This window comes from Chaetura pelagica, unplaced genomic scaffold (assembly GCF_000747805.2).
Source record: "Chaetura pelagica isolate M959 unplaced genomic scaffold, ChaPel_1.0 scaffold12, whole genome shotgun sequence".
NCBI classification, from domain to species: domain Eukaryota; kingdom Metazoa; phylum Chordata; class Aves; order Apodiformes; family Apodidae; genus Chaetura; species Chaetura pelagica.
Genome location: NW_009952801.1, coordinates 3,321,367 through 3,334,877, shown reverse-complemented (window position 1 = coordinate 3,334,877; position 13,511 = coordinate 3,321,367). Strand labels below are relative to the sequence as shown.

Below are 13,511 nucleotides of genomic sequence, written 5' to 3'. Positions count from 1 at the left end.
AAGCACAAGAAGGGAGGTAAAATAATGAAGGGGTGTGCTGCTTCTAGAAGTTATAAACTACTATTTTAATGTCACTGAGCCTTAACAGATGAGACTGCCCTACTGTCTGGTTTGTGTATTAGGCACTGCGAAGGACAACTGGCAGCTTCCAGTTTGCTACTGAAGAATTTGGACAACAGTGCTCAAGAGCAGTGTTTACAGGATAAAATAACTTTTATTGGAAAAATTAAAAAATGAAATTATGTAGATTTAGGTTACACGTTAGGAAGAAATTCTTCACCATGAGGTTGATGAGACACTAAACAGGTTGCCTAGAGAAGTTGCAGATGGCCCCTCACTGGGAGTGTTCAAGGCCAGGTTGGATGGGGATTTGAGCAACATGATCTAGTGGGAGATGTCCCTGCCTGCATGGGGTGATTTGAACTAGATGAGCTTGTAGGTCACTTCCAATCCAAACCATTCTAAGATTCTACGAAAGCAAGAACCAGAATCTCCAGACAACTTTATTCAGCAGAAACACTTTTTTATTCTCTTTGGTCCATAAAGAACAATCAGGCTTATATTTTTACAATATTATTGCTATATGCTCCTGCTTAAGCTACTTTGTGATAGAAACATGGCATCATGAAATCTGCCATGTCCTACAGAAAAAGAAATAAATATAGATGAAATCAGCCTGGGCAGCGTTCATAGTAGGTGTGAAAAAAGCTAGTGTGCTGAAGTAATTCTTTCCCTTCTTGTAATGAAACAGAATCTTTTTTTCTTGCTAAAAATATGTAACAATGGGAAAAAAAAAAGAAAAAAATAAAGATATTATACTGTGTTGTAAATGAAGGACATAAAGCATGTTCATTTATAAAATACTTTAATTTTTAGATCTAAGGGTTAGAATCTCACTGAATCTCCCATCTCAGTGAAATCTCAATTAAGTATACTAATGATGGGAATACTGGTAAGGTTTTTATGTAAATTCATTCATAACAGACTTGCTCAGATACTGTCTTAGTGTTTTGTTATGCCAACAACATATATAGTAGCCTGTAGTCTGCAGTGGCTTGGTGGAAGCAATGCTAGCAGATAAAGTTTTAATTACATCAAATTCCCTTTTATAGAAAATATAGACTTCCATTTTTTCACACCTTTCTTCTGAGAGATAATTGTTAAGTACCAAACCAATTTTGTGAGTGAGTGGTTTCCGTGTTAAAGTTTATTTTTATTTCTCTTTTTTTTTTTTGTTTTGTTTTGTTTTGTTAGCAGTACTCCTGGTTTATGTTTTCACTTAACAGCTACTTGGGCTTAATTCAGTAATGGATAAACCAAGCTCTTTCCACTTACCGCTAATGTCCATAATAAATATAGTGTGGTTGTATAGGCAAAATAATTAGTCTGGCACTGCATGGCTTTAAAGTAGTTAAAGATACATCTCTGTCTAGTGAGTTACTCATTGATCTCAGTGACTTTTACAGAACGTAATTAAAGAACAATAAGTTTGTTCAGAGAGGCAGGGAATGAGTTTGCCCAAATTAGGTTTTGAGCAGAGAAAGTAACTCCACTAACAGTAAAAGCATTGCTGATGTCAAGTAAGACATTTACTAGGCAAAAAGAATATATTAATAGAATGTATTCATTTGTCAAAATCCCAACTTTAGGAATGGAAAAATAGCCACTCTTCAACTGTCACAAGAAATATAAACCTTTCAAATTGGTACTTGAGTCTGTAGAATAACAATAGGAAAATGGAATATAGAGCAAATCATCCAGGTCTTGTCAACCAGAAGTAACATGAATAGTTATGGACAGGCACTATGAAGCTTAAGATTCAGGGACTGATTTGGTATGCCAAGCTGTCCGCTAATTTGTGTTGTTATTAAGGTGAAATATTTAGGTCTCAAAAATGAAGAGTTTTCCTGCTTTGATTGCTACAGTGCAACTGACAGTTAGTCTGGAAAAAAAACCCAAAGCAAAACAGTGTTAATCCTCAGGGGAGCTTCTCTTGATGTAAATTAGATACACTAATACAAGTCTGAAAAAAATTTATGACAGAGTGGATAGCTGCCCACAGAGTAATGTTTAATAACCAAGAAAGATGAGGGAATGTATATTTGCTTTAGAAAAATGTCAATTTAGCTAGAAAGAAAGTATATTATTCAATGGACAATGTTTATGGCCTATTAGATGACTAGATGGAGAGGCAGTATCCAAAACTTACAAGGAAAGTTATTAAAAGTTATTGGGTTAATCAGTGGACCCTCTTATAGTCCTTGACTAGGTCTAGATTATATTGAAAAAAAATGGTGGCCTATATCTCCCTGAGAGTGCAGTGAAGATAATGCAGTTAGTTTTGCTGATGCATGCGCATGCCAAGGTCATAGTCAAGACAGAGGATTTATGTTTGACCTCTGTGAATTTCAATGTAGTGGCACTAGTCTGAATTGTGTATTTTACCTCAGGGAAACTGATGTGTGTTATTAGCAGAAAAGAGTACCTTGAACAAACCCGAAACCATGGGCTAGGCTTGTATTGGAAGATACTGATTTGCCTTGTGTTTTTCCAAAATATTTGTGTAATTTTAGAAATTAAGTAGTAGGTACAGTTGACACAGCCTTTAAATAGTTGTTGTATGGATTTTCAATTTTCTGTTGTTTGGTTTTGCTCATTGGATCACAATAATTATATCTGGGAAAAAAAAAAAAAAAAAAGGGTTCCTCATGTAAACTACAATAATAATAGGGTTTGACAGAATAATTGTATTAGCCAATGTACAGTTGGTAAGTCCCCCAATAAGCACAACTTAATGCAGTGCTGAGCCTATTACAAACAGTGTTGGTGGCCCTGCTCCAAAGGGCAGTCAAAGAGCAGGGAAGTTGTTTGCTTAGCATCTCTGGAAAAAAAAAACACACCTCACTTTCACAGTGTTTTACCACAGATGTGAGGCAAAAACAATTCACTTGGGACCTTTGTATATGTTTTAGCAGGCACATGACGAAATGGACCATGTGAATTATCAACTTCAGCTTCCTATAGTCATAATGAGGTAGAAATTTAGTTTAGAACTGTCAGACAAACTTTTTTCAGAAATCACAGTTTGCTAGATTGTTATTATTACCTTACAACAATCTGGAAAATGAAGAGGGGAAGGGAAGGGAAGGAGAGAGGGGAGAGGGAAAAGGGGAAAGGAAGAAAGGTTTTCCTGAAGTATTCTTCCTTTTTCCTCCAAGAAGAAATAGTCACATATTTTGAAACTTTGCATTCAAATCCCATTTTTCTCCAACAGTTGAACTTGATTATGCCATAATAGTTTTGTTAGTAAAATTTACTATTTTTTTTTTTTATTTCACATACCAATAAAACAATTATTGTCAGTGCAATGGAAGTGCCATGCTTAAATTATGGAGTGGAGTCTAATATAAACCATGATATTCCCTTATATGTATACAGAATGATAAATTGTGTTTAGATGCAAAGTTACTGTAACAATTAGTGGTCCAGGTTACTTTCACAGCCATTATGAGATACTGTATATACTGTGTGCTGTCAGGTGCCAAGAAACATAAATATAATTCTATTATGTAAACAACTGGAAGATTCCAACCTTGTCACTGCATAATAAGTTTTATGTGGTTTTGGGCGAGGAAGTACAATTGTATTTTCTGAGGCTTAGGTTAGAATAATAGATAAGCAGCCATGTTAAGAAAAACAAACTATTATCCATCAGGAACAATAATAGAGCATCGCTAAAGACTATATTCATGAAACAGCTTTAGTCTTAGTAAATGTTATGTTCCAACTTCCTTTTGTGCCACCTGACATTTTCTTAAGAAAGTATTATTTTCTTATAAGCAAAAGCTTTTATTCAGGATATGACTGCCCTGTGATAAGGCATTGTAGCCCTATTGGCTGATACTCCATCCCTAGCAGAAGTGCCTTGTCCTTCAAGTCTTTTTCAAGACTAAAAATTGCTGAAGAAGATCAGGCAGCCATACTGTTGTGGGTGGTTAAGTGGTATCCATAACTCAAATATGTTTCTAAATTTTATGTGTGTCACTTATTCTAAAATATATGCTGCTGCTACCACTTTATAGCTTACATACTATTGAGCTACTTAAAATGGTATTGCGAGTTTTTTTAATATCTGAGTTATAGGCTGTATCTGCGGGAAAAATAATAATGTGAAAAGTGGTAAGACAGATGTGGATGATATAGTGCAATCTTTGTAATATTTACGGTTGTCTGTAAGATTTCTTTTTTTTTCCCCTGGTAAGTCCTGATAAACAGTATTTTAAACAGAATCTCAAAAAAGTCAGAAATGTCAATTATATTAATTCAACGGATACCTGATGGCAAATACTAGGTTGTTGTATTGCTATTCTGGGCTTTCACTGTGATTTTGTAGTAGAATATTGTAGACTTACTAAATTGAATAGAGACATTCATGAAAAAACTGCTGAATTAAACTCCATCCCTTTTGCTTCCAGCAATTACTTGTCGTAGACAGGATGGAGGACAGGCTGACATCAGTGAGTGCCTTAAATACTCTGGCCCATTACCATCCTTAACTCAGATGTGCCAGATTCCCTGCCAAGATGACTGTCAGTTTATGAACTGGTCGAAGTTTTCTTCCTGTAATGGGGACTGTGGAGGAGTGAGGACAAGAAAACGTACCCTTGTTGGTAAGAGTAACCAGAAAAATAATGCAGAATTTATTAATAATTGCTACTGTTTTGGTTAAACCCTGCATTGTTCTGAGGATCCCTTATGACAAGCAAGCAAAGTTTGTCATCATGGCAGAAGGCAGACCCAGTGTCATTGCCGTGCTCTGTATGATGTTGGTGGAACAAAAAATAACCCCTCAGGAGAACAAGCTCCTGCCATATGTCTCAGACTCTTGATCATGGGGAGGTGGCAAGAGAGATGGGAGAATACAGGAGGCCGGGGTTTCTTCTAAATGGAGCACACTTAGTAAACTGCAAAGCAGACCATTTCTTTTCCTGAGAGGCAAGTCAGCATTGCCTGTAGACCCAGGGAGACTGAAAATATAAAGCAGCATAATTAATCAACAATCTGATCCAGTCCAAGGAAGTAAAACAAAAAAAAAATATTTTTCTGCATTTTTGTTGAGCCCTGCATTATCTTTTCACTGAAAGGGGCACAATTGTTTGCTATTTAAAAGGTTTCCATACCAGAGTTATTTCAAATAATGATTCTGCACCCCGTTTCTGTGCACAAAGAAGTCAGGAAGGTTGCTGGTTTATGGTTTGTTGTTTGTACAGAGTTATGTCCTTGAGATTATCTATTTGTGATAAACAGTTAACAAATATAAGAGTCAGACCTTTAAGGTTACAATCTCAAGCAATTTCTCTAAGTTACACTGAAAATATGTATTTATTTTTTTCAAAAGCTTTGGTTGAAATTCCCTTAGAGCTTTTAATAGAAAACCTTGTGAAAGTGAATTTTTAATTTTTTTTTACTTAAATTGGTGACAATCAATAGTCATGTCTCCTTAACAGGCTCAGGTGTTAACCCACTTGCATTCCTCTTCCTGCTTTCCGGTCTTCACTACATCAGGGCTTCCCTCTCAGATGCTGTTTTGATGCATTTAGAATTGCTATGGCAGCTGATTACTTTTCAACCTTTTGCTATAGATCATGATTTTCAGCCTTAAGCTTTATTTTACCTCTTTTGAACTTCCTAGCTGCAGTCCTGAATGTAAGTTTTATGATTAAGTAATTTGTTTCCGTGGCTGAATGATTGCTCTCCAAGTTCTTTTAATTCTCCATTTTTTCATTGCCTTCATCCAGAAACTCAAATCACCGCGAGAAAATAAGTTGCTTAACTTTCTGCCTTATTTCTTGACACAACTCCTGAATGCTCTTACTTTTTTACCTCCTGATAACAAAATGTTTTTCCAGTTATGTCCAACCCCTTGCCACAACCTTTTCTTTATTCCATGTGGTGGACACCCTTCTACTTGGAAACATTTTTTTCTTCAACTTCTTTTCTCTGTTGTGTTTTTTCTTATTCTTCTTCCTTTTTTTTTGTTTTTGTTTTTAATTTGTTTGGTTTGGAGGTTTTTTGGTGGGTTATTCTTTTTTGTTTCTGTGGGTTTTTTTATTTCTTCTGCATGAAATGAAGAGAAAAAACACGGTCTTCTTTTAAATTATTACTGAAACCTCAAGAGTGAGACTCGGCCTCTGTCACAGCACTATTTGCCAATTAGTCTGTATTGTCTGCAGTGTAGGAAAGATAGCTAAGGGGGGTACCCATTAGCAGCTTCAGGAAGAATGTGATAGAATCCAAACCCTATCTCCCACTCCATCCCTCTGTAAATCAGAAGACCTGTGGACAATGAATAATTCATAACCTTCAAGAAAGTTCCCTGTGGCTTTCTTATAGCTCTAGTGAACTTTTTGCCAGGTTTGCTTCCACAAGGGAAAAAAGCCCTAACTAACAATTTTATTATTTTTTAAAATTTTAAAAACAAAGGAAGAAAGAACAGATTCCCTTACCATACTATTAAGACTTTGAGATACTTCCCTGTCCTGAGTTAAGTCACCCCTTCGAACTTGCTAGGATGGTGTTACATAGTTCTTTGTTATGAGGGTTACAGAGCACTGGGACAGGCTTCTCAGAGAGGTTGTGAAGTCTTCTTCTCTGGAGACTTTCAACACCTGTCTGGATGCCTTTCTGAGTGATCTGCCCTAGTTTTGTGTGATTTTTTGGTCCTGCTCAGGCAGGGGGGAGGTTGGGCTCTATGATCTTTGGAGATCCCTTCCAACCCCTAGTATTCTGTGATTCCGTGCTGTGGTGTATTCTCTGTGGCAATGTGTCACTCAGGCCTACATGTAAAGCTAGTCCTCGGAGTGAATTCATAATTATTTATGGTAAAAATGAGGAGGAACAGGAGAAGTGTGTTTTTAGTGTGAAGTTTTGTTTTCTAAAGAAAGATGAACTTTCCTTCAGTTAGCTTTTTTCTATTCTAAATAAAAGCAATAGTAAATACAAGCACTACAGCTGCTGCAAAGTTGTGCTCAGTGCCTTGTTAGCAAGGAAAATTCTACAGAATATTAATTTACAGCAGTATCTAAATAACAAGCATTTTAAAAAGTACTTTTGCAAAACTTCTACATTAATATGTATGAACTGTTTAGCATGGAAACGAATATCAAGCAAACTTTATAAAGGAGAGATAAAAAATAGATTTAATGGGAAGTGAAAGGTGAATGGATGGCTATGCTTCAGTTGGGGAAGGAAAATGAGAAGATATTTGAGAAGATACAAATTCACAGAAGGAGCTTATTCTATTAGATGGGAAGAATTATAATCAACTAATGTACAACAACAGGTGATAAAAAGAAAGCTACAACAGTGGCAAAGATGTATGTTACTTCCTTCTGCAATTTCCTTCAACTTCAGAAAATTTTATCCAGAGGCAATTTTTAAATTGTACTGCAGATTGTTGATGAAATAGGGTAAACTAGGTAAAAAGGGTAACTTTTTTTTAGTTTCTTTTTCGAACTGTACTTCCCAAGGACTATTATCCAAAGTAAATATAAAAATATTACTTTATTTTTAAACATGTTGCCTTATTGCAAATTGTAGGCATCCATTACTAAAGAAATGGAAGTGACTAACCTAAATGAATAAAGATTAATGTAAGTAACTGTGTTCAGGCATATGTTTTGATTGCAAGCATTTGTTACAGAAGTCTAAATGAAATTTTTGAGGAGATGTAAACTTGTATGAACTTTCTAAAGTAATTTCTTCTTCTCTCTAGGAAAAAGTAAGAAAAGAGATAAATGCAAAAATTCTCAATTGTATCCTCTGATCGAGAATCAGTTTTGTCCGTGTGACAAGTACAGTGCTCAGCCTGTGGGAAATTGGTCAGACTGTATTTTACCAGAGGGTAAGCTGGAAGTATTGCTGGGCATGAAGGTGCAAGGAGACGTTAAGGAATGTGGACAAGGCTATCGTTACCAGGCCATGGCATGCTATGACCAAAACAATCGACTTGTGGAAACATCACGATGCAACAGTCACGGTATTTAGAAACTTCTTTCATCTGCTTACTTATCAGCTTTATTTCAATTAGCATAATACATGTACAGGTAGAATTAGCAGATTAATATTTGTTGCTTGGGCTACATTTTATCCCAAGATACCTTCAAACCCAGACATTTTTGCTGACTTGCAGAACAGTAAATTTAATTTTTACTGTTTACTACATTACAATATTTAAAATAAAACACTAAGTATTTTCATAGATAAAAGTAAAATAATGTTGTTTTTCTGATAAGTTCCTGTAAATTTGGCAATAAAGCCATTTAGAAGGGTCAGATCCTACAAAAAAACCCAACAACAACAGCACAGAACTGTTTTGGGAAGGCTGAAAATACTTCCATGGATTCTTTTGATGGCTTTAATCTACTTAAATGGCCTTAACTCTATCATTTGCTCTTCAGCACTTTAACAGGCATGCATGGACCTGAGTTCAACAGTGCACAACACTTTCTTTGTATAATTGTCTTGTGTAAATATAGGGTGTTGAAAGGATTTACTTTCTTTGCATTCACATTGCTCTTGGAGGCAGCAGTGTTCCTGCATAAAGTGGATGCATCTATAGTGTTAGGATAAAAACTGGCGCTTTCTGATTTTCAGTGAGCCAGAAATGTGCTAATTTACATCACTGGAGTTTTTGTGTTCATTTACTTTCCTGCTTGCAGTGCAAAATTATATCTGAGCTATTGCTATGAAAAGCTGGACGTCAGTAGCCATGCCATTAAAAAGTCAATCTAAGTTTAATTTGTACATGCATTCTACTTTATGATATTAAATTAAAAGAAATGCCACTTATTTACTTGGATGAAGTAAAAATAGCTAATCGAAGAAATTTAATTACTTTAGGGGATTTTAATTAGCACTATTAATTCCTGTTTAGGGCTATAATAAATTAGAAACTGAAGGTGCCAAGGCAAGCTGTAGCACATGTTTGTGATTTGATGAAAAATTAGAGCATTCAGCTCAAAGCAGAGATGGAAGATAATTTGTGAAGAATTTTCTCCCATGCTTATTTTTGATCAAAATTATCTTTTGCATAAATACATCTGAATTACGAAGTCTGTAAGCTAAACTCACATGGGACAGGAAAACTCTCCTTCCACTCTGAGAATGTTAGTTAATTCTATTCTTACCAGTTTTTTTCTGGGTTGAAGTTTGCAAAGACTTAGTTTTGTTCTTTTGTGTAGTCTGAAGAGGACATGTTACACCTGCTTAGCCTGATCAGGAGGACCACTTGATATCTTTGTAGTACCAAAAAGTGCAGCTACCTCTAATGACCAGCAGTTATGTGAGCACAGATCTGCCTGGGCTGGGTAGCTGTCCTGAAGGAATAAGAAAGCTCTTCCACAAACTGGTAGGGAATGCTGAAAAAAAGAGTCATGGAGCAATCTGAGTTATTCAGAAGACAACATTAAAAAATATGGAACTGAAACTTTTTCCTATTTCTATTTTTATTTTCCTATTTTTACTGTTGATTTTATTTAAACTTGAACTACGTATGATACTATGTTAAAAATAAGTATTCTTTCAGCATTAAGTCCAGAGTGACCTTTGAAAAGTGGAAAATTATAAAAGAAATCCATGGAAAACTAGAGGGACTGATGGCCTATGGCCAGTCATTTTTCACTGACATGAAGAATAGGGACTGTCAGATTTTATGTCAACAGCCAAGGGAAAACACTCAAGGGAAGAATCTGTCTGTCCAAGAGCAAATTGTAGGTGAGAACTCTTGCTTTATGTAGAATGTGCATGGACACTTTGGTTTCAGGGGTTTTTTTTGCCTTAAATTCTTTCCTTCTAGATCAGTTTATTAATGTGTCTGGTCATTTGATTATTTCAGCCCCCGCCCTTCCCATTTTATTACCTGGTTTTGATAGAGAAGCACAAGGCAGCTGTGTGTGTTTCCTCATCAGTTCCATTTGAGGGAAGGTGGACCTTTGTCTTGGTCCATGGTATAAGTACATGGGCAGAGGAAGCTTGGAATTGCTGTTCAACTAGTCCTGTATTCCTTGCACTTCCCAAAACTGTTTCGCAGGAACTTCAGGTGTTTAGGGAATGAGGTATCTAACCTAACTTTGATGGTAGTGAGTTAAGCTGATACTAAGGAATATGCCACTAAAAATTATGGTTTCCTTTCTGGTAGCTCTTCTGGAACAACAATCTATTACTGATGGGTGTTGTAAATACACATAGTACAGATTATTCCTAAGACTTTCCTAATTTATTGTCTGTCTTCAGCATTTTTCCAGATTTAGCATACTTTTGAAGATAGAATGGGGCTAGAACAAATAATATAAATGTTTCAGGCTAATTTCAGTATACGTTTGCTGCCTTTTCTGAATATCTGCTTTGTATTCATAGATTACGTTCTGATGATTTATTTTAGTTTTCTCAACATGTATAAAGTACTGTATGGCCAGTTAAATCTTCTTTTATATCTTGCCATTATTTATGATGTTTTTCTTGTTATTTTTGTGCCTTTGGTATATGACAATTCTTCAGTTTGGCATCATCTCTTCATTTCAGTGTGCTGTTGTGTTTTTTTTCGTTAAGAACAAACATAAAAGCTGTATTATGCCAAATCAACAAGGGACTTCTGTGGTATCACAGTAGTTACCCCACCTGCTAGCAAATAAAAGTGCCTTGTAGCTTCCCATCAATCTGCTTTTATTTTTTCAATCTAAACTTGACAGGACTCATAATTCAAGCCTGCTTGTGTTATATTTGAAAATCCTAACAGAGTTGCTTATTTCCCTATGGAAATGATAACACTGATTTTTTCACTAATTCTTTTACCAATCCAGGGAACAGTCAGGTTTCTCTGCTATGTTACCTGCTTTATTCGGAAATCTCTTTTACTGTTACTTCCTGTGAGCCTGTTATTTCTTTTCCAACCAGTACAGTATGTAATCACAGTCACATAAGATTTGGCCAGTTATCCTGAGCTAGAAGAGAAATCAAGACCATTATTTAAGGCATGATGATTCCATCATGTTGTCCAACTTTTACTTGATTTTTTCTTATCTCCTGACAGTATGGACTCATGAAGTAGGAAAAGGGGATAATTGTATTTCACGTGTGACAATATCCTCTAAATCTGACAAGAAGGACAACTAGCACCCGCACTGATGTCTTTAATATATCTTGGGATATGTTGTGCAGTATACTAAAATGCCACAAGAAACTCAAATTGTGAGGCTTTCAAAAGTTTTATGTAAATAGTGCCATGTAAATTTATGAGGCTATGAGCAGGTCAGTGTTGGAAGTCATGCTTTTTTGAATGGGAGGAGTCGGAAGACAAACCTGCTCTGCAGTGCCAAAAAAATCATGAACATTTTATTTTGTGACATATTGTGTTCTTATAATCACAATTCACTTGACCTACTCAGAAAAGCAAAGATTAAAAGGACCAAAAGAATAAATAATTAAGTGATTTTTACTGTTTGACACATCTAATTTTTTAAAGATTGGAGAAGAGTTACCTAACAGTTTCACAGACACCAAGGAGCTAAAGGAAGGGTGCAACACAAGCAAGGCCCTAAATGAGTAGACCATAAGAGGATTCTTGCGATAATCTGTAACATTTTGGATGCAGCTCTTAAGTCCTGAGTATAATCAAGTTTCTCAAAAAGACGACCATGACAAAAAAGGCAAAATATGGTTAAATATATCTCCTGTTACTGCTAGGTGGGAACAGGGGAGAAGCATAGGGCAGGGTCCTTCTGAGGAGCATCCTTAGCTTTCTGTACCTTAAGAGATGCTTCAAAAGAAATCCCAAACTAACAGATGAACACAGACCTAAGTTTCAGCTGTAGAGGGACTAGGTATTTTTTTCCTATTTTCTTTTTTACCTATGCTTTTTTCAGTATTATATATGCCTAATATTTTTATTTTTATTTAAGTTTGTTTGGTTTTTTTTTTCAAATTTGAGCTGTATTTTTGATGAAAGAGTTAGCACCATTCAGCAGCCATTTGAAATATTCTCATACTGGTATTTTTCAGTCATATCAGTTCTGTGGAGTGTGGTCAGGAGATAGTGTCTGATGCTTGTCAGCAGATGTGGCAATGGCAGCTAAAAGTGGTATCTGAACTGTTGTTTACCTGTGTTCCTTGATGGAAGACACCTAGATTGCCCTTTCTCTGGTTCCTGCTTTGTTTCAGTACTGTACAGGAAATACAAAAATGTATACTTCTATTGATACTGAAATGTGAGAGGTTTTTTTTCCATTAGAAAAGCAGCAGTTGTTTTTCATAGCTTTATCCATGTCATCACTAGCATACTAGAGCTCTGTGGATAATGACATGTGTCTGCCAACAATCTGTTTCAGTGTATTTGTGAAAAAAATGAGTCTCTCTTCATGGTCCCTTTAAATTATACCTTGAAATTTTCATGACAAAAAAGCAAAAGCAGGCCATTGTCATGCTTATGGCCTACAGTAATTACTCTTCAATATTCATTTTTTCTCCATCATTTGTCAGTTACGAGTCATGACCCACATAAGCTGAGATGTGGCTGCATTTGTGTGTAGTGAAGACAAACATAGTAGCACAGCAGACAGATGCAGCTTTTTTATATAGGTCGTATTACCCTTCTTAATTCATGTCAGTTTACTGCTAAGACCTTAGGCACAGTCAACCAGTCCAAGATAGTTTGTCTGCTGCCTTATTAGTGTGAGATTATTTCCGCCTTTAGCATTAATTAAATTATATGTACTGATTTGTGCTGACTCCACAATACCCTCCATGGCTACAAGGCTTATGCAGGGATTTGGGAGGAATATCTGTGTATCAGTGAATATTTTACAATGCTGCTAGGAGTGTCAATGTGAATTGAGGAATTTTGCATTTAATTGCTTATGTGTGTGAGAGTAAAATTTCATATGTTGTAACAGAGCCTATGGTTTTCAAGATGTCAGTTAGAACTTGCTGCATCCACTTGTATTAGGATTTTTTTTAAATCTTTTTTTCACTTTCAATATTCTAACCTAAAGCAATGCAAGGTTGCCAATTAAGAATTTTAAAAGAAGAAGAGTGTTAAAATTTGAGACTTTTGGTCCAGTGTTTATTCTCAAATAAATGTATTTCTCATATGAGATTCTAGTCTAGTATGGTAGTAGGTTTAGATTCTCATGTTGTTATTGATACATTGCTGTTTCATAGCTTGTATCTTTCCTAAGATTTTTAAAATAAATTCAGGATGCCATATTTGTCCTGTTGTGTGTTCCGTAGGAATACACTTCACCAGACATACTATCTGAGGCCTCTACATTATGGTGCCGCTGTATCTTCTCTGTCAACAGGACATCAGTCATAAAGTAGTCATCCATCAGACCAAAGACCTGTTGTTATTTTGAGACAGAACTGCTGATGCAAGAGATATTTAAGCATTAATGATTGCTCTCAGGTTTTGAGACTTGGAATGATAATCCTGAAATAAAAAGAAAGAAGTCTTGTAG

The 13,511-nt window shown here is 35.8% G+C and overlaps 1 protein-coding gene across 1 annotated transcript in view; it reads left to right on the top strand.

The window, feature by feature from the left end:
• Window positions 1-13,511, top strand: part of THSD7A (thrombospondin, type I, domain containing 7A) — a 196,484-nt gene that overhangs the window by 150,281 nt on the left and 32,692 nt on the right. Inside the window, exons 12-13 of the mRNA XM_009994927.1 lie at window positions 4,476-4,670; window positions 7,775-8,038. Coding sequence (XP_009993229.1) covers window positions 4,476-4,670; window positions 7,775-8,038 — 459 coding nt within the window. The remainder of the gene's footprint in view (window positions 1-4,475; window positions 4,671-7,774; window positions 8,039-13,511) is intronic.